Genomic DNA, 22,373 nt, shown 5'->3' with positions numbered 1-22,373 from the left:
CAACCCGAGTCCTGTACATCCCTCAGCTTCCCTGTATACCCCAGGAGGTTGAAGGAACAGAGGAGAGGTGCCTAGCACCTTCACGGACCTGTCAGAGGCCGGAAGTCTCGGCAGGAGAGGAAGGCTGGGAACCATTGTCAGCCCATGGTGACAATCAATGCATGGATCTGGGAGACCTCCCATCGCATGAAGGTGAATGGGGGTTGTCCCTGGAAGAGCACACATGATCCCACAAACTTCCCCAGAAGCTATCCTGAGGAGAGTAGTCTGCTCACGCTCATGCAAACAGGGACTGCCAGTGGAAGACCGATTGTGCACTCTCGGGTGAGAACGTGGTCTGTCCCAACAACGTGCCGGAATCTTCTTCAAGGGTAAAGCTTCTACAAGCGAAGATTAAACAAGGGACCTCCTCCATGCTCGAGGGACCTCCTCCATGCTGTCGGGCAGGCGGACTCTGCAGTAGGTAGCGCCATCATGGGACCCTGTCCTCCGATCAGCCAAGGCATGGCTCGTGGAAGCCACATCTCGGGTCGTCAGAGCTCCAGGGGTGGGGGCAGCACCTGCATGCTGCACACTCTCACTCTCTCTGTAGGCTGCATCCCGGTCCGTGGACGGGTGAGCACTTTCTGCTGCCACTCGGGTCCACTGGAATCCAGGCTAAAGAACTATCAGTGGCACAGGTAGGGGAGACCCACGCACATGGAGCATCCAAGGCACGAAAGTGTGCAACAGATGACATTGCTACACGGGGGTCTGTGAGGGGGAAAAGCTTTCAGGACGAATCCTTTGAGACCCGTGCAGCAGAAGGTTCTTTACCAGACCTGGGAGATTTCCAGGGTCTGGTGTCAGTCCCTTGGGTATTGGTGGACGTGGGGATCCACATACACGGACTTGGCTCGTGGAAGCCGCGTCATGCCCAAGATGTAGGTTCCCTGTCCGGGAACAGGGGAGAGCCGCTGAGAGACCCCAATGCTTCTTCTTTAGAAGAAGACGTGCCGTGAGAGGGCCCATGGACCTTCTTATGGTAAAGAAAAGCAGCCTTTTCCTTTATCGGGTCTGTCCGCATGGGACCCTTAGAAGGAGAAGGGGAGGAGACAATGGCAGGTGGTAAAGAAGACGATGACAATGAAGGCGAGCAGGGTCTCTTCTTCGACGTTTCCTTGCAGTCACGTTTGTATCTATTCATTAATTCTTCCAGGACAAGATCTTTGGGGTCAGGAGACATCGGAGGGAGCATAGAAGTTGATGGGATCGGATGCACAACCGAGGGAACCGTGACTGTAGTCAAGGTTCCATTAGACCCCCATAACTGTGACCGTAGTCCCAGTTACCGACGCAGTAGAGGTGGGAGGCAAATTGGAGGCATTATGGTGGGCAATTAAACCATACACCGAGGGCTCCCCAGGAAGACCTAGGGAGAGCCAAAGGTCCCTAAGTTCTTGAAACGTCTTCCCAATCTCTCCTAGACCTGCAACAGATGGGTTAGCAGGGGACTGCCTCCTTTGCCCTGGGGGACTGGTCCCCCAATCAAACAGAGGAAGTCCCCAAGAGATCATGGTTGGCCCCTGCCCTCCCGTGCAAAATACCCAGTGCTGAAGCAACAGGGAAACTCAGGGAAGTGGTGACCTCTCCCCTAGAAGAGGTAGCAGCAATGGGGAATAGCATGGGAAGAGACAAGGAGCTACCCGGCGGCCTCTGAGGAGAATACCTCTCCAAGGACGGGCAGCAGCCCTTCTGGATTTTCTCTTCCCAGCAAACCGCATCCACCGCTCCGGGAACCAGTCACGACACTCAACGCAAGGATCAGTTATAGAGCACACACGTTTGCACTATTTTGTGCATAAGGTGTGAGGGGTCTACCCATTTGGTTGAGAGGAAGCGGTTACACCTCCGCTCTCCCAAACCAGGGCAAAGATGGGGCTTAGGCATGAATGACTCTTGGGTTTCCATAATTCACAAAAGATAAAGCCAAGAAAATAAGCATAGATACAAGCACTGTAACACAAGGGACAACATAACAGGAAAAACATGGAATGAAGTGCAGGATAACAGCCGGCAAACATTTGGGCAGAGGAAGGCGAGGAATGCGTCCGCTCTGGACAAAGACTATAAGGCAAGTGGATGCATAACTCAGAGAAGGGAGGTGGTGTGGGTACCCCTCGCCCCTCCCACCGGTAGTTCAACTACCAAAAAACCTTGTTGTGTAGAATAGCCTGCTCCAGCTTGCACTGAAGGTGATTCCTATGTAAGGACCGATGGCTTGTATTCGTGTAGGAACAATTAGCATGCAAGTCCTTAACCAGTGACCTAATAAAAAGGACATTACATTCCTACTCTTTGGGAGTTCTGGTTCCCGAATCACTATACAAGCAGGCCCCCTTTAACGGTGGGGGTTCCGTTCCCGGCCGAGCGCCGATAACCAAAAATCGCTGATATTTATGGTAATAAATGGCATTTATGACTTTGTAAGCGCCAAATAAACCACTTATTAGCACCGTTAACCGCTTATCAAAACCAATAAACAGCTTACAGACACCAGTAATCCACTTACAGATGCCAATAAACCGCTTACCAACACTGAGAAACAGCTTACCGACACCGATAATTGTTTACCATCACCAACAATCTGGTTAACAACGTTGTTAGCCAAGCGTTGTAACACTGAAATGCTGTTAACCAACACCGCCGATAAGCGAGGACTGCCTGTACACAGAACTTTGACATCAGGTTTAATCCTTTTAGTGCAATTCTAACATTTCTTAAAGTCAGTACTGGACCCCAAGGGGTCACGTTCCTTTAGTCCTAGCGACTCTAGGCTAGGTAAAGATACTGTTGTAGGTCAGGGCCTAGCCAAAAATTGTACTTAGCTCAAAATAAGGCAAAAATAATTGCCTTGTCTTTAGCAAAGCCCATCTTATCTGACTAAGATTGTGGCTCTCTTACTCTTTAGCTGTGTCTAAGGCTACTATGAAGTTTCCATAGAAACTTCTTTACAATAAAACTGGAATAATGCCTATTACGGCAACTCTTACATGTTCTTACCGAATGAATATTAAAAAATTAAAAGAACATCCAAAAACAAACCAATAGAAAACCGAGTTAATAATCTGTCAACCTCCTACCGAAACCAGCTACAGAAGTAGACTGACTTGCTAAGAGTGTTTGTACTATCGGTTCCCTGGTGGGGGGTGGGGGAAGTAGATGGACAGAAGACAGATATTCATAGAAAAACGAGTATGCTTGTTTTTGTTTCAATTTGTCGAACTACAGCTGGTGCAGAAGTAAAAGCTATATAATGGAGAGGTAAGGTTAATTTTAAAAATTATCTATAGACCTCTCCGAACAAATTGTTTTGAGCAGTAATACTCTAGGATTTATTTATCTGGGCACTGTCAATAACTAATTTTTGGTAATTTACTGAAATTTAGCCCTAGGGGATCTTCTTAATAACAAAAGGAAAATGATCAAAGTAGATAGAAAAGCCGAAAATAGAAATGGAGACCCAAACATAACCATTACTTGTGTAAACAAAAAGCAAAACAGCACAAAGTAATTACAATTACTGAAAACTGATGTAAAAATTACACTTACAGAACATACCAAGACTGCTTTAGATAAAATACAGCCCAAAGGCAAGATGAACAGTAATATTATGGCAGGAGTTATGCCCTCAGATGAAAGGTAAGCATAAAATACAACTAAGCACTGCAAAATTCACCAGTCACTGCATAAACATTTCAGATTGTAGCAATCACAATTAATACATAAGTAAAAATTCATGATACATCACAAAAAACCCAAAATGATACTAATCCTAAAAGAGCTGCTGGACTCATCTGCATTCAACCGAGTCACACAAGATAATGAGAACTTACTGGAAGACTGGTGAGGTCTAGCCATGCGCAGAGAGTTCTTTGTCTTTCAAGTACTGTTTGTACAGCTGGAGAGCCATTTGCATAGAATAAGACTAACTATGATTACTGTACTGGGTTCATAATGCACTTCATTTCATTTAATTTCTATTTCATTTTACCTAAAGCTACCACGCTTTATTTTTTTATGTCTTTCTACACCAATTAAGATCTTTTTCAAGTTTCTACAAAAACATGCAATTATCATTTAATTTCAATTAACACTGTAAAAATTAACATACCTTCAATCCATCTGGACAAAGACAAGAATATGCGTTATTTGGTCTTCCCAGGCAAAGATGAGAACAAACTGAGACTTTCGTTCTCTGAAAGATATATGCAAGATATTGTGTGTGATTAATTGAAAAATGCACAAATATCCATGGCACATTTATATATACTGTAAAAGATAATCATACAAACCACTGAACACCCTGTACTAATGAAGAGTAGATGAATGGATGGTTATAAAATCAACATGTTTTTACAATGAAGTTCATTGGACAAAAATCATGAAAACATTTATTGACAATTATTATTATTATAAAACAGTTTAACCAGACCACTGAGCTGACTATCAGCTCTCAGACGGCTGGCCAGAAGGATTTGGATGAAATGATAGGTCTAGGCTAGAAGCCTAGCACTGGGACCAAATAGGTCATTCGGTATGGTGATCGAATGAATTTTAAATACTGCACAAAGGCATATGCTATCATAATGGAACACACTCACACGATAAATACGTTTACTCTCGTGTTTCCATATGTACTCACTAAAAAGGTATATTAAAATTTAAAATAAATTAAGTAAAATTTAAAAATTTAGTTGTTTTAAAATTCATTAGATGCCTAAGGGTTTTCGTTATTTCTATTACAGGCATTCCCGGTTCTGAAGGGTCCAACTTACGACATTCGAGGTTACGACGCTTTTCACACATATTCATCAGAAATTATTTCCGGTTTACGACTCATGTTCCAGGGTTACGACGTGTCGTGCGCCGATCTGACGGAAGAAATATGGCTCCAAAATGGCAGAGTAATCAAAATTTGTAGGTTTTTTTATGAAAAACTCAATAAAAATGCAGTTTACATCATTTCCAATAACCCAGAGCATTAAAAGTAAGGTTTTCTTAGGATTTTTGACGATTTTCAACGATTTTTCGGTTTACGACAATTTTCAGCTTACAACACAGCGTAAGAACGGAACCCACGTCGTAAACCGGGGACTGCCTGTATTACTTTTCATATTTCATCAATTAAATCACAGCTCCTCATGAATATTAAAATTGGTATTACTGAAAATGTAGAAGATTCTAACAAAATTTCATTCACTGACCTATTTCCAAAATTTGATAATCGCTGCAGGTTATATTTTGGACATTCACACAATACATGCTTGACTGTTATCAACACTTTGCAATCTGGGCATTTGGGAGGAGGGCCACATGGACTGTTCATTAAGTGTCCATGTGTCAAACGAGTATGGCCTATTCAAAGACGCATCAGAATTGTGTGTGTCTCTTTCCATGATATGATGAACTCCATTTTCCAACACTGGATTTTATGTTTTAATTTATTATTTTCAGGTTCCTCATTCCATATATTTTGCCATTTCCTTACAATGATTGTTTTTATATAGCTTATATAGTCAACAACAGGGATGTTCACATTTGCTCTTGTCATGTAAACTGCTTCTTTAGCTGCTTTATCAGTCTCTTCATTTCCTTTAATCCCTACCTGGGCAGGGATCCAGGATATTTCAATATTTTTTCCATTATTATACAATTTATGGAGTGAAAACTTAATTTGTTGTACAATACTATTTTTTTATTATAGCTTTGAATGGCTTCTATAGCGCTTCCAGAGTCGCTATAAAAAGGATTTTGACAAAGGAAAATCTATTTCTGAGGAAGGTCCCCGTCACCCGTGAAATTCCATTACAGCACGAATTTCTAGGTATAACCTTGCTAGATATACCAGAGAAAAAGAGCTTTCAGAAAGCTGGGGTTACTACCCCCAGTCGAGCGTCTTCCAGGAAGGCCGGTATAAGAAGGGGTGAGTGAATTACCACTACCACGGAAACCTACTCGAAAGATCTCTCCTATCAAAATCCCTCGAACGGAGCGGTGAGCCGTTACAGCCCCCACACCAAACACCCGCCAGGACGGCGACACCAGCGCCACCTACCTCATTCCATGCTAGCACTAACCCCTGACTTGGCATGTGCAAGAGGGGGAGAGTACTAGGTAATGCAGGGGAGGGTCACGGGGTGACACGGGACCTTCCTCAGAAATAGATTTTTCCTTTGTCAAAATCCTTTTTCTGAGTCCAGTCCCGTGTCAGCCGGTGAAATCGTGATAGAGAATCATGCCAAGGCTGCAACTACCAGGAAAAAGAATGGAGAGGTAATCTGAAGAAAAGGCAAAAGTTTTACCAAAATAATTTTAATTAAGCAATCTCTTCCGTAGCAAGAACACTAAGACTAAGGCATATTAAATCTAAGGCACATTAAAAAACTTAATACTATGAAACATGGGCAGGTCCCAGACACGACGGAGAAAAAGCCCCAAAAAATGGTATTTTCATTATAAAATAAGTTTTTAAATATACTTACCTGGTAGTTACATATATATAGCTTTATCCCACCGATTCGTCGGATCGCACGGCAGAAATTCAAAATTCGCGGCAATCGCGATAGATGGTCAGGTGGCCATACCTGAGCGCCCTCTACCAGGTAACTAGAACCATTCCCAATTGTCCTCAGAAATTCCATGCCCCTGTTCTCAGAGGGGAGGAGGGAGGGGACCTTTTATATATGTAACTACCAGGTAAGTATATTTAAAAACTTATTTTATAATGAAAATACCATTTTTAAATATCTAACTTCCTGGTAGTTACATATATATAGCTGATTGACACCATTGGTGGTGGGTTAGAGAACCAAAACACCGTTGGGAATTCGTATAATTACTAAACACTAAAAATTAGCTGTAAACATACTCTGGTTCTTACCTGATAAGGAAGCTGGCTTCATAATTATCCTGCCTCATTCGCCTGCATTCCTTGAGAGACCCAGCGACCCATCCAGGGGGCTGTAGAAAGTCTCTATGGGGCTGTCACACGGTCCTCGACCTTAACATGACTAGACCACCACCCTTGCTATCCTGGCATAGCCATGGACAAAGAGCTGACCACCTGACCCACTAAAATCACTAAATAACACACTCCATAAAAACCTAACTTAGACTTGCAACCCCAGACTGTGGAAGGTTGCAACAACCTTCACAGACAACCTGTGAGTTCAAATCAAGAAAAAGGCAAGGGTATAATACAAAAAAAAAAAAAAAGGTTATAGGGTAGAGGCAGTAGTACCCTCTCCAACTACGGCGCGGAGGCAACGTGCGGACCCAGGAACAGCAATCCTCATATTGGGTCTGTACTTCTTTCAGGTAACAATCTGCGAAGATAGATTTGCTTCGCCAAAAAAGTCGCTTCAAAATCGATTTCATAGACCTGTTGTGTCTATAAGCCATCGGTTGCCACCGCTCTTACCTCGTGCGCTTTGACTTTGAGGATTGGAAAGCTTTTCTCGTCACATTCTTGGTGAGCTTCCTTATTAAGTCCTTGATAAAGAACGCCAGTGCATTCTTTGATAAGGGTAACGAAGGTTTCTTCACTGAGCACCAGAGGTGATCTGTCTGACCTCTCATGTTTCTGGTCCTTTGTAGATAAAATTTTAGGGCCCTAACTGGACAAAGGCCTCTCTCTTTTTCCTGTCCTACTAAATGAGACAGCCCTGGTATGGAAAAAGATCTGGGCCATGGTTGAGAAGGGTTTTCGTTTTTAGCGAGAAAACCAAGTTGAAGTGAGCATACTGCATTTTCCCCATTGAAGCCTACTTTCTTGCTAAAGGCTTGTAGTTCTCCTACCCTCTTGGCTGTAGCCAAAGCGACCAGGAAAAGGGTCTTCTTAGTGAGATCCTTCCATGAAGCCTTGTCGAGAGGTTCAAACCTATTCGAGGTTAAAAATTTTAAGACTACGTCCAAGTTCCAAGAGGGGGTCGGGTTGTCCTTCCTCTTAACTGTCTCAAAGGACCTTATGAGATCCGTGAGGTCCTTGTCTCCCGACACGTCAATATTTCTGTGACGGAAGACGGAAGCAAGCATGCTGCGGTATCCCTTGATGGTAGATACTGCTAGGTTTCCTTGGGTTTTCAAATGCAGAAGAAAATCTGCCAGTTGAGTTAGAGAGGTACTGGAAGAGGAAATGTTGTTTTTCCTGCACCATTCCTGAAAACGCCCCACTTTGATTGGTACACCTTGAGTGTGGACGTTCTCCTCGCTCTCGCGATGGCTCTTGCAGCTTCCTTGAAAACCCTTCGCTCTTGCCAGTTTTTCGATAGTCGAAAGGCAGTTAGGTTGAGAGCGAGGAGATTTTGATGGTATCTCTCTATATGTGGCTGTCTGAGTAGATCGTTCCGACAAGGTAACGATCTGGGGGTGTCTACTAGCCACTCCATCACCTCCGTGATCCATGGTCTCATGGGCCAAAATGGAGCTATCAGGGTCATGCGGGCGTCGTTCGACTCTCTGAACTTCTTCATGACTCTGTCTAGGATCTTGAATGGAGGAAAAGCGTACATGTCTAGTCCCTCCCAATTCATGAGGAAGGCGTCCACCGCCACTGCTTCCTGGTCTGGGACTGAGAGCAGTAGACTGGTAACCTCTTCGTTCTCTGTGTCGCAAAGAGTCTATTGACGGTTCTCCCCACAGATTCCAAAGCCTGTTGCACACATCGTGATGTAAGGTCCATTCTGTCGTGAGAACCTGTCTTCCTCTGCTGAGAAGATCCGCTCTGACGTTCTTCTCTCCCTCTATGAAGCGGGTGATCAGAGTTAAGTTGTTCGTTTCTGCCCACAGCAGGAGATCTTTGGCTGCCTCGTAAAGGGAAAACGAACGAGTGCCACCCTGTTTCCTGATGTAGGCCAACGCTGTGGTGTTGTCTGCGTTGACCTGTACAATCTTGTTCTGGACCTTCTCCTGAAAGTGGACTAGTGCAAGATGAATGGCCACCAGTTCCTTGACATTTATATGCCATTTCTTCTGATGGTTTTCCCATAGACCTGAGATCTCGCCCTTCCCCAGCGTTGCACCCCATCCCATGTCCGATCGTCTGAATACAACACTAGGTCGGGGTTCTTTGTTGAAGTTCGAGGCCTACTTGAAGTTTTTTGGGGTCGTTCCACCAACTCAAATGTTTTTGATTCCCAGAGGATCGGAATCCACGTCTCCAGATCTTGGCCTCTTTTCCAATAGCTTGACAGATGGAACTGAAGTGGACGTAGATGTAGTCTTCCCAGGAGACGAATTGTTCGATCGAGGAGAGGGTCCCCAGCAGACTCATCCACTCCCTCGCCGAACAGGTCCATCTCCCTAGAAAGAGCTTCACCTTTTCTAAGCAATCTAGAATGCGTTTCGGGGCTGGAAAAGCCCGAAAAACCACTGACTGAATCCTCATCCCCAGGTAGATGATGTCCTGTGAAGGCGTTAGCTGCTTTGGCTAGATTTACTACCAGACCTAATTGTTGCGTCAAATTCATTGTAACTTGCAGATCCTCCAGACACTTTGCTTGCGATCTGGCTCTGATTAGCCAATCGTCCAGGTACATCGAAATCCGTATCCCTTTTAGATGTAACCAGTGAGCTACGTTCGATGCCACTGAGAGAAAAACGTAAGGAGCCGTGCTTAGTCCAAAACAAAGTGCTCTGAACTGATAGGTTGTCCCGAGATGCACAAACCTCAGATATTTTCTGTAGTTCGGGTGAATTGGTGCAGTGAAAATACGCAGCCCCTGTAGGTCTATTGAAACCATCCAGTCTTCCTGTTTGGTGCCTGCTAGGACTGACGACAGATGTCTCCATGGCAAACTTGACTTTGCTTACGTGCTTGTTCAGTGGACTTACGTCCAGAACTGGTCTCCAACCCCCGAGCTCTTGGGTACCAGAAAAGTCTGTTGTAAAACCTCTGACGAGAGGTCCTTTACCTCTTCTATTGCTGCTTTTGATAGCATCTGGGTCACCTGTTCTTGAAGAGCTGCTGCTTTGCTCCCCAGTAAGTAGCTGTCAACTCCAACGGTTCTTGTGAAAGAGGGGGCTTCCTTAGGAAGGGAATCTTGTATCCTTCCTTCAAACCTTCGACTGTCCATACGTCCGCTCCCCTTTGGCTCCACTCTTGCCAAAAGTGGGATAACCTGGCTCCCACTTGTGTCTGGAGGTTGTAGTGATCATTTCTTGGATTTGGGTTGCTGCTTGGGGTTCTTACGAAGTTGTCCTCCAGCAGCCATTCTCTGACTTCCTCTCGAAAGGGCTCTCCCACGAAAGGGCTGACGCATAGGAGGAGCTTCCTTGTCCTTCCTGGCTAAAAAGTTTGCCGGAAGAACTTTCCTAGCAGTCCTTGTGATCAGATCTTGCGTTGATTGTTGCGCAAGGGCTGCTGATAAGTCCTTAACCAGCTCTGAAGGGAAGAGCTGTTTAGATAAGGGAGCATACAACAGTTCAGATTTCTGAGCTAAAGTCACTCCAGACGACACGAACGAACACAACATAGCTCGTTTCTTGATAACACCTGCTGTGAAAAGGGCAGAAAGTTTCGACCGACCCGTCCCTCACAGCTTTATCGAGACAGGCAATAAGGTGCATTTGCGTGTCATTCTTCTGATCTGACACCTCTGCAAGAGCTGCAAGAGTCCAGTCCATCAAGCTGAAGACTTCAATAGTTCTGAAGACGCCTTTCAGCAAATGATCCAACTCCGAAGTGGACCACAGAACCTTGGCTTTAGTCATGGCTGTTCTCCGTGAAGAGTCAACGAGTCTGGAGAAGTCCCCTTGGGAGGAGGCAGGAACTCCCAAACCGAGAGCTTCCCCAGTCTCGTACCACACGCTGGATCTAGAAGCCAATCTTGTCGGGGAAAGGAAAAGTTGTCTTTCCTTGTTCCTTCTTCTTCAAAATCCAATCATTCAGTGTCGAAAAGGCTCTCTTCACTGATTTGGCCAACACTGTCTTTTTGAATGAGGAAGACTTCTGGGGTCTACCCATCAAATATTGGGAGGGAGGACTCCGAGGTACGGCCTGATGAAAATCGTTAGGAAATAAGTCCGCCAAAAGAGTAAGAAGTCTTTTCAGATCAGCGGCATGAAGAGTTTCTTGAGTTTCCTCTTCCGAGATTTCTTCCAAGGGATCCGCTATTTCGATGTCGAACGAGAGGGGGGAAACGTGTGAATCGTGCTGCTTAAAAACTGCGTGCGTCACGCATCGTCCAACTTGCTGCGGCGAGGGAGCTTCAAGATCCTTGTTCCCTCCCGTCACTCGTGGGCTTGTTGCGGGAAGCGTCTATGAGCGCTGCAACTTGCCGCGAGTTTGCGCTCTTGCTGGTTGTTAGCGTCTTGTTGTTCTGATTCTTGCCTTACCCTCTTCTTGGGTCTGTTGACGTCCTTAGATTCCTTCTTGTGTGTTTCTTCTCTTAGTCCTTGCGACTTGTAAGAGTCAAAAAGAGAGACGCAAGGGACTGCTGGACTTCCGACAAGAACTTTACTTGAGGTGCCGCTTGCTGCTGGGAAACAACTGGAGATGGCACTGCACTAGCTTCCACAACCGGAGACTCTGGCTGGGATCTTTTGATGAAGAGGTGGTGACGCAGCTTTGCGACACGTCCCATTCTGGGGAGAGAAGCGTGAACTGAAGTCATGTATCGTCTTCTTCCTCCGACGAGCTATCGTCTTACGCCTCTGTTTAGGCGCAGAAACGCCGTCTTCTTCCGACAGGAATCTCTCTGGAGAGCTCCATTTGCTGCAAGAGGGTTGTTGGAGCGGGAAGGGGGACCTGCGTCTCTTGATAGGTCTAGACTCTTGTGACTGACGCCAACCACGTCTGGGTCTTGCGTCATCCGAGGAAGACGAACACGTCCCTCATCTCGCCTTTCCTGCGGCGAAAGGGGGCGTCCCTGGGATGCGTCAAACAGGATCGCCGAGGGGACGTCCGCTCGTTGTTCAACGTCTCTCACCTCCCTTAGCCTGTCGACGTTCCTTCTCCCAGGGGTTGGGGAGCATGGAAGAGGTCTAGGGCTAGGAGCGTGACAGACACGAACGGACGCACCCTCCACTGCACTAACACTGTCACCGAACTTTTGTTGCAAACTATGCACTGCCCCCCACATCACTTCCCTATCCGAAGAAAGGGATTGTACAGAAACTCCTATGGCCGAAATAGCAGCCATTATATCCTTTAAAGACGGATTACTTACTCCCAACTCCGCAGGAGGATCGGGTACTAAAGCCTTAGGGTTAGGATCAGGAATATTAGTATCAGACAAGTTAGAAAGGACTTGACTATCAGAAGACCTAGCTGAAAGGACACTGGAAGATCTAGCTCTCCTAATTCTGTCCTTTTCCAATCGCCTCACATAGCGATCATACTCTCTCCACTCTTTCTCGGACAAACTTTCACACTCCTTGCATCTATCATCAAGTGCACACACATGATCTCTGCATTTCTTACAAACTGTGTGGGGATCAAGAGCAGCCTTGGAAAGCCGGTTCTTGCATCCCCTAACACACATTCTAACAACAGGGTCAGCCATCTTGAAAAGCAAGTACAAAGAACAATTGTAACAGTCAGAAAATGAACAGATAGGCTAACAATGAGAAACGAAAAAATCCAGGGAAGATCCAAAATCAGCGAAAAGCCATCAACAAAACCAAACAAGTAATGGGTACTTCACCAATTGTAGTAAAGCAAACCAAAGTAGAGCGAATTTCCAACGTGTTGATAGAACGACGGCAGGGAATTTCTGAGGACAATTGGGAATGGTTCTAGTTACCTGGTAGAGGGCGCTCAGGTATGGCCACCTGACCATCTATCGGCGATTGCCGCAATTTTGAATTTCTGCCGTAAGGCATACATTTAATCGGCGGGATAAAGCTATATATATGTAACTACCAGGGAAGTTAGATATTTAAAACCTTAAAATTACTTAAAGCAAGGTGAAACATGAAAAGCGCACAAAATAACTGCAAATATAACCTTAATACTATACACATAAACTTAGGCTAAACACGTAAGAGACAAAATCAATTAGCATTAATATATACATTCATCTGGGGTAATGGAGCCAAATAAAACTGTCCAGTACCCCACAAGAGAAACAATCATGGCATGTCAGATTACACTTTTTCCATCAACAGGTACAAGAAACATCAATATGAGGAGCCAGGCAGTGAGGTATAATCAACCAGGAGAATAAGCAGAAAAGTAAATGAGGCAGGCGGGCGGGGGAAAGGAAAGGACAAGGATATGATTAATTAAGGTGGGGAGATGACACTTCCCACAGCTATGGTAGAAAATTTCAGGGCTTGAAGCGTTTTTAAATAGTGGCGTTTAAACACTAGAGGTGATTTCCAACCCGTAAATTTAGATAACTCCGAAAAGTCCATATTATGAAAGTAATTAATGGAAGTAGCAACTGCTCGAATATCATGAACCTTGGGGATTGAATCTGGGTTGGCCTGTTTAATGAAATATAAAATTTGTTGTCTTATAGCATTTAGTGAAAGAGTACCACCTTTCTCCCTGATAAAAAGAGGACCCGACTTACTCTGTGGAGTTCTTAAAAGGTAAGATTTAAGTGTATAAACTGGACATAAAGACTGGTCTTGAGGAAGGGGCACCACCTTCCAAGGAGACCACCTGTCCTGTGGGTCTTCGTTCTTAGCTAAAAATCTAGGGTCAGGAGAAAGGAGGACCTCTCCAGACGGGAGGAAGTTCACATAATTATCACCTCTAGTGAGAGCCGACAGCTCTGAGATTCTAGCACCTGAAGCCAAGCTAATCAAAAAATAAAGTCTTCCTTAACAGATCCTGATAAGAGCAATGAAAGTTATCCATCTCTGATGCTAACTTGAGGACGTCATTGAGAAACCACGTAACAGACTGTGGGCGTGATACTGGTCTCAGACGAGCGCATGCTCTGGGGATAGATGAAAAGTAGGAATCTGTGAGGTCGATTTTAAAGCCTTAAAGAAATACTTTCTTTAATGCTGACTTGATTGTGGTAATAGTGGCCGAGCAAGGCCTTTCTCAAACAATGATCTAAAGAAGGAAACTCCTAAATTAGCTGTCATGATTTTGGCTTCAGATGCTTTTAGGAAGGAGGCTAATTTTTTGACTGCTGAGTCATACTGTCTAATAGTAGAATCTCTTTTATCTGATTCTAAAAACAGAGTGTTGACAGGGTCAATGTTCGCTCCTTTTTGAGCTGCGAATTTTATAAAGTCCATAAAACTAGGGCATTCTGAATTCTTGAGGAAGCTGACACAGTCTTGGTTTGTACTGTCTGAGTCAGAATGGGCTTGGGAATCAAGACTCCGTAATCCCAGTTCCTGAAGAAGAGGGAACCAATTGCTCTTCGGCCAATAGGGAGCTACTAGGCTAATTGACCTTTGAATGTCCTGAGTTTGTGTAAAACTTTCAGCAGTAAGTTTATTGGGGGGAAAAGATAAATCTTCTCCCAACTGTTCCAATCTACTGTCATTGCGTCTATGGCGAACGCCTGAGGGTCCAGGTTGGGGGCCACATAACAGGAGCTTGAAGTTGCTCTCCGTTCCGAACAGATCCACTTGGAGGCCCGGAACCCGGCGGCAAATCCACTTGAAAGATTCCACGTCCAGGGACCACTCCGTCTCCAACGGAGTATTCCTGGACAGGGAATCCGCCACCACGCCCGCACTCCCCCCGCTAGGTGGGTGGCTGACAGGTGCCAGCCGTGCTTGTTCGCCAGGGAGAAGATAGCAACCATTACTTGGTTTACTCGCCTGATTTGGAGCCGCCCTGTTGATGCAATGAACTACCACTGCGCTGTCAATACCAACCTGATATGAATCCGGTTGGGGGGGCGGATTTTCTTCAGAGTTAGAAATACCGCCATAGCTTCCAGGGTGTTTATATGGAACTGCTGAAACATTGTGGACCACGTTCCTTGTACTTTTTGTTTTGGTGAATATCCCCCCCAGCCGCTTAAGGAAGCGTCTGTGTGAACTACTAGTGCCGGAGGGGGAAATTGAAGCGGAACTGTATTGGACAAGCCTTTGACCGAGGCCCATGGTCGCAACCTTGTCTTTAAGATTTGAGGGATAGAGGAGACCTTGTCTCTGAGCTTGACATTGGCTCGACTCCGCCACACTCTGTTTATGTCTTTTAACTTCGCTTTTAATAGCAGGTTTGTCACTGAGGCAAACTGAAGAGACCCAAGGACCCTTTCTTGGGACCGGCGGGATGCTGATGGATTTTTGAGGAATCTCCTGGTGAGAGATGCTATCTCTTTCCTCTTGGGAGGCGGAAGGGACAGCGTGTGAGATGACAGATCCCATTGGAGACCCAACCACTGAAACCGACTCGGAGTCAGGCGGACTTCTCTCTGTTCAGTTGGAAACCCAGCGACTCCAGGAAACTGATGACTATGGACGGGCTTTCTGACACCGGAACTGTTGGTGCCCAAATTATCCAATCGTCCAAATATGCTGCTAGGGATATCCCTTGAGACCGGAGTTGCTGTACTACCGTGTCCGCCAGCTTTGTGAATATCCTGGGCGCAATGTTCAGACCGAAGGGCATGACCCTGAAGGAGTAGGCTTGATTCCCGAGTCTGAAACCGAGAACTGAGAGAAGTTCCGCGCAACCGGGACGTGATAATAAGCGCCTGAAAGATCGATAGAGGTGGTGACGGCCCACGCGGAAGTAGAGTCCGTGACCTGAGCTACCGTAAGCATGCGAAATTTGTCGCATTTTATGTAGAGATTTAGACGCGACAGATCCAGGATCACTCTTTGCTGATCGGAGTCTTTTTTTGGGAACAGTGAATAACCTGCCTTGAAACTTTAGGTGCCTTACTTTCTTTATTGCTCGTTTGTTGAGCAATTCTGTCACATAATCCTTTAGGATTGCTGTGGGTGGCTGGTAAAACCTGGTTAGAGGAGGAGGGTTTTTGATCCAGCTCCATCCTAGGCCTTTGGACACAATGCTGTGTGCCCAAGGGCTGAAGGTCCATTGGTCCCTGAACCAAAACAGGCGACCGCCTACCTGTGTTCTCTCAGTGGGAGGGAGCGGGTTTATTCCCCTACCACGCCCAGGTCTTCCCCTTGGGGTGGTGTTGGGCTTCCCTCTGTGAGGGGCTTTGCCTCTTCCTCCCCCTTGCAACCCTATTAAGGCCGTGAAAAAAACCACGGCCCTCATATGTGGGGTTGTATGCCGGTGAGGCCACATAGAGGGTGCAGCTGGTTGACCAGCACATACTGTTGGGGGTGAGCCTTTAGAAGTGGAAGGCTGCGCCACTGCCGAGACCGGGACGGCTTGACTACCGCCTGATGGTGGGGCCTCTTATGCCTCCTGAAGCGTTTACCTCCTCTCAATTGGGGGCCGGCCGATTCTGGGGTCTTACGCTTATAGGCCGAAATACCCCAGCGAGAACGAAGACTCTGGTTGGCCCGTAGCCTCGGCCATAACACTGTGGACCTCCTCTTCAGGGAAGAGGTTAGGTCCCCAGATCGAGCTTTTCACGAGCTTGTTAGGCTCGTGGACGGATAGTCGCATCGGCGAAGATGAATCTTCCTACATTCCAGTCTGGCCATGATAAATTCAAATAGGTCAGACTGGAAACCTGCCAGCAAGGACTTAGCCAAAACCTGAAAGAAAGGCTCGTCCGAGCAGGAGACGGCAGTAGCTTCAGTAAGGCATACAGAGTTCAACGACCGGCTAACTTAACCCGAGCATCAAACTCCGCTTTCAAAGAGCTTCCGCAGCTTGGGGAGCTGCTCGCTGAATTGCGTGGAAGCGCAGAAGGGGTCCAGCTTCCCGACCGTGAAAGTGGACGGGCGCCTGACCAGAACTCATTACTTCCTGGGAATACCAGGAAGTAGGGTCTGTCTCCCTTAGCTGTGGTAACGGATTACCATCGGCACGCCGGGCCGTAGCCAGAGCGACTTTGTCCAAGCAAGGGGTGGGAAGGTTGTCTCCAGGGCGAACATGGTAAAGTTCCCCTGAAAGGAGTCAACTTTGTTGTCTGCCTGCCACTCCGTCAGAGTGCGCAGGAGAGCCGACTGAGCTTGGTCCCTAGGGACGATGACAGTCTCCCTAGGAACCTTGTCTGACCGAATCCAAGCTTCCTCCGTGAGCCTCACGAAGCCTGGGTAAGGGGGCAGGAGATCGGGGGGGAAGAACTCCAATTCCTCCAACCGCCTCGTGCCAAGACCATCAAGTGTCAGCTTGCCATCATGTTGGATGGCCCGAGAGCGAATCGCCAAGGGTTACCGACATCGAACGGCGGGGAGGTCCGCAGTGTCGGGATAACATACTGTGGTTCGCTGGGGGTGGGTGAGCCATTCCCGCCAGTATGTTATCATGACTGGCCAACTTCTCAGAGATTTCGCAAATCTCGAATCCAGGTCCTCCGTGAAACGCTTTATAAAGCTGATTGGCAAAGGCCTCTGCGTCGAAAAGCAGGTTGGCGAGGAGGGCTTGGTTTTGCAGCCCTCTTACTCGCGCTTTGCTGGAGGAACCAGACTTGCTCCCGGAGGCTACAGGTCCTGAGACCTTAGCCTTCGACGGGGAAGGGCAATGCCTTCTTGGAAGTCGAGGACTTGTAGCCCTTTCGCCTTCCATGAAGTCTTCAACTTCAACTTGGGGATAGCAGATGGAGCTCTATCACCCAAGGAGGAAGACTTCACAAAGCCTGCAAAAGAAGAAATAGATGAAGCAGGGGAGTCAAATAAAAGGGGGGCCCGCCCCAACAACCTCACTTACCTCACCACTTACCACCTGGTCCTGCTCTATATTCATCGGTTCCAGGTTGAGATTAATGGCGGCAACATCCTCCGAGACCTCAGCATAGAGGATATCCGCTTGGTGGCTGGGTCTCATCCCGGATTTGCTGGATGATAGGGGTGGCCAGATCTTCAGGCACTGCGGCCGCCACCCGGCGCGCCGGGGTAGAGCAAGTCCTCAACCTAGCGCCGAGGACGTAGGGCTTCCCCGACGAACGCTCCTTCCAAACCCAGCCACCCAGGCCCGGAGGGATTCCAAGGCAGACTTCTGGAAGTTTCATCCGCCTGTAAGAAAACCAACAATTAGCTAAGGACGAAAACTATTCCGGGAACCTCATAAACAATGTATAATATACAATATGAGGAGCATAAAGCAGGAGTAATGTAAAGACTGTCACTTACCAACTCATCCTGGACAGTTGTGCAGAGAGCGAAGCAAACCTCACAACCATCAGGGTGCCAAACAATCAGGTCATCCAGGCGGACCGCACAACCAGCGTGGTCCGCAAACCACGTGACCGTAAGGTTGTTGGAGGGAGGCGGTGCACCCCGCTCCTCACAGCGAACAGTCTGTAAGTAGAAAAGTACATGAACCTCCCACCCTAAGCAAACTAAAGCTGGCGAGGCCGAAATTCAACTGCAACCGAATACTCCGGCGGAGAAGAACTCCCTAACATAAACTGGGCCAATAAGCTCTAAATTACACAGAGTGGAAGGTAGGATTTCAGACCCGGAGTACTCTGGGAATGAAGGAAAGAGAGACCAGGAACTAACCATAAGGGCTGCCAGTAAAATAACGGGGGAGACCCCTGGTATAGGACCGACTCACGATTTATATATAATGAATAAAGGAGAGTACTCCTGTAGATAACAGACTTATCTAAAAATAAAAACAGTAACAAGTGATGGTAAGAACTCAAGAGGACGGAGGGATCCGTTCCCTATAATGAAAAACCTTCCGCTTACTTCCCGCCGGAGGAACGACGGGTAAAATGCTCGTATGTTCATAACATAGGCTGAAGCAATATATATACCGTATCAACGTAATCCGGACGGGGAGATTTAGGAGTGACTCGAACGCGTTCGAGTAAACAAACCACCAACCCCAATACAGCGATGCTAGGGACAATATGGGAGGGAGCGAATCCCTCAACCAACAAGAGAAGTCCCGAACTGGAGAAAACGCCATCTAGCGTCACCCGCACGAGTAGAGCAAGGCTGGAGAGGAGGGGGAGGGAAGGAGGAGGAGTAGGCTACCAGGAAGGAACAGGAGACGGGAGAAGCTCACCCGCTCAACTGCACCATACCTCCCAGACCATGAATCTTGGAGGGGTAATATGACTGGAAGCAACCAACCCAAGCCCGACTCCTACCTAGGCGAAGCCTAATATGGACCTAACCTTAGTATAGGCTAGGACGAGGAGGGCAAAAGGGGAGGAGGAAGCAACAGGGAGAGAAATTTTGTGCCGAGAACCAGCAGGGATCGAGAATGGCGGGCAAGGGGGCGACTAGCCTAGAGGAAACACATCCCAAGAACTCGATTCCCCCCAAAGGGAGGAAGAGAACCAAGGGGCTCACTCTGCCCACCAAAAAACGATCCCGGAGGAAAACAGCAACAAAACTCCTCAACCTGAACTCCCACCCAGGGCAAAGGGAAGGAAACCAACAAGCCTACTCCACAAGATAACCATCACTCATAAAAACAAAAATGTGCTCAACAGAGAGCGTAGCCTACCACGGGGAAGCGGTTAGATCTGAGGCTGCCGCCAGCACCCGAGGTAAACCACTCAATAAAATAATAAAAACAATAAAAATAAAAATAAAACTACAAGAGAGCACCATCTTCAATCAAAATTAATTAGCCTAGTAAGACCAAAAACAATAGGAACCCAACCTGGGGTACCTAGACGGGGCATCACTCCCACAAAGGCCAGTAGGCCAATGATCGTAATTCATAAGGGGGGGAGCCACCGCAAGGAACCACCAGGAAGGGAACCAAGGGGGCAAAATAACTATAACGACATTTGAGGAGACGACTCCAACTGAAAAGAACAGAAGGAGACGCCGCATGGCGACATGGCTGGCTGGGGACGCCGTGGCGAAGCATAATAAGATCTCGATATTTATGAAAATACGAGACCATAACAGCCAAAAATAGAACAAAACCCCACAAGAAGATGGTACTTAACTTGGAAATGGTAAAGCTGCTCGACGCCATCGTAGAAAGCAGAAAAAATCCAAAATAATGGAAAGAGCACACAAAAGAAACCGTGAATTCACGTGCTAGAAAATGGAATGAGGTAGGTGGCGCTGGTGTCGCCGTCCTGGCGGGTGTTTGGTGTGGGGGCTGTAACGGCTCACCGCTCCGTTCCGGGGATTTTGATAGGGAGAGATCTTTCGAGTAGGTTTCCGTGGTAGTGGTAATTCACTCACCCCTTCTTATACCGACGCCTTCCTGGAAGACGCTCGACTGGGGGTAGTAACCCCAGCTTTCCTGAAAGCTCTTTTTCTCTGGTATATCTAGCAAGGTTATACCTAGAAATTCGTGCTGTAATGGAATTTCACCGGCTGACACGGACTGGACTCAGAAATCACAAAATTATTAAATGAGGCTTGTGTAATTATTTTTATGGCTGGTTCTATTGCACATAACTCAGCTGTAAATACTGAGGCATTATCAGGCACAGAGAACCAATATGTTTTGTCTTGGGATACTATAGCATATCCCACTCCATATTGTGACTTAAATCCATCAGTGTATATTATGAATGTGGACCTTTTAGGATTATATGTTCTACTGTATGTTGTCTATGGTGTTCTGGGGTATATGAATAACTTTTTGATAAATATTTTAAGTGTGTACAAATTCTCATTTTATTCATTGTCCAAGGAGGAGGTAATTTTATTATTAAAGGTAATCGATATTTATACTGAGTGACTCAATCAATCTTCTAGCTCTAATTGGGAAAGGTGGTGGATAACTGTTTATAAACACATCTCTTAATCCAAATAATTCATTGGTTGGAGAATCACTTGTCTGAATTCTCAGAGCACTCTTCATTGTTACTAGCTCTCTATGGAGAGAGAGAGAGAGAGAGGTAGTTCACCACATTCAACTTGTAAAGATGGCTGGTGATGATCTAAAAGCTCCTGAACATATTCTAAGGTCTTCATTATGAACTGGGTCTAACATTATCATCGTTGCGCCTGATGCCAAGCCATATTTCGCTTCCATAATCAACGATAGAAAACACTGTTGCTCTATGCAGTACAGTAAGGGTATGTCTACTGGCTCCCAAGTAGTGTTTGATAGTTTTTTTAATTAGGTTTAATGCTCTTTACGTTTTGATTTCATGTATGCTATGTGGGCTTTCCAGTTCAAGTGAGTATCAAATACTAACCCCAACAATTTTTCTGTTTGGCCAACTGGTATAGAATGATTTCTGATTTTTAAATCTATTTCTTCACCTTTTTTCCACCTTTTATTTTTATAAAATGTTACTGCTTGAGTCTTTTTTATAGAAAATTTAAAACCTACAGATGAGGCCCATTCATCTATTTTTATTGTAGTTTTATTAGTGATTTGCTCTGCATGTTTTATGTAAGATGCTGAATAATATATGGCACAATTATCCATATACAAGTTACTTTTAATTCCGATGCGTAGATTATTACTGATATTTATAGCTAAAGTAAACAGTGTGCCACTAAGGACGCTTTCTTGTGGAACACCATTTTCAAGTGGAAATGTACTTGACAAACATCATCGATTCTCACTTGAAAAGTGCAATTTGTCAGAAAGTTTTGTTTAAACCTAGGTAAATAATGTCCATGGATGCTGTTTTTTAATATTGCAATCTGCATGTAGTATCATGCCTTTTCAATGTCAAAAAAGACGGCTAATTTACTTTCATTCAAATCCTCTTCATATGTGGTCTTTCAAGTTAGACAAAGAATCAAGTGTAGATCTGTTACACTTTGACCCAAACTGAGTAGGAGTCAAAATTTTATTTTCTCAAATGTGCCATGTTAGTTGAGCACTTACCATTTTCTCTAGTAATTTGCATAAACAACTTGTTAAAGAAATTGGTCTGTTATGGTTTACAGTACTGGGATCTTTTCCAGGTTTGGGGATACGAATAATTATAGCTTTACGCCATTCAAATGGAAATAAATTTTGAAGCCATAAGTGGTTATAAAGGTATGACTTTGCAAAAGTACTAAATGGCAGATCATTTCAAAACAAATACTGTCACCTCCAGGGGCAGATTTATTGCTGTTCAACAGAGCAAATTCCAACTCTTCTACATTAAATTTTCTATTATAATATATACCTTCTATTGTTTCAAAATTTATTGTTATTAATTCTGTGCATTTTTCTTTGTGCAGAAATGCTCATCTAAATTTTTGTCACTACTTACTTTTGCTAAATTTTCTCCTATTACATTACTTATTTCTTTTGGATCAAGTATTCTTTTCCCATCTTTTATTATGGCATGTCTGGGTGGTTTACCATGGGTACCATTTATTTTCCCGAATTTTTCTCATATTTTTCATATGGGAGTGTTATTAGAGAGATCTGATACATATTTCCT

General features: G+C 45.6%; 1 protein-coding gene across 1 annotated transcript in view; it reads right to left on the bottom strand.

Moving 5' to 3' along the window:
• The window catches only part of LOC136826787 (sortilin-related receptor-like), a 330,233-nt gene that overhangs the window by 103,211 nt on the left and 204,649 nt on the right, over positions 1 to 22,373 (bottom strand). The window contains exon 19 of the mRNA XM_067084222.1: positions 4,154 to 4,235. Coding sequence (XP_066940323.1) covers positions 4,154 to 4,235 — 82 coding nt within the window. The remainder of the gene's footprint in view (positions 1 to 4,153; positions 4,236 to 22,373) is intronic.

This window comes from Macrobrachium rosenbergii, chromosome 41 (assembly GCF_040412425.1).
Source record: "Macrobrachium rosenbergii isolate ZJJX-2024 chromosome 41, ASM4041242v1, whole genome shotgun sequence".
Classification (NCBI taxonomy): domain Eukaryota; kingdom Metazoa; phylum Arthropoda; class Malacostraca; order Decapoda; family Palaemonidae; genus Macrobrachium; species Macrobrachium rosenbergii.
Note: the sequence above shows the minus strand (reverse complement) of the source record. Positions and strands in the feature narration are given on the sequence as shown.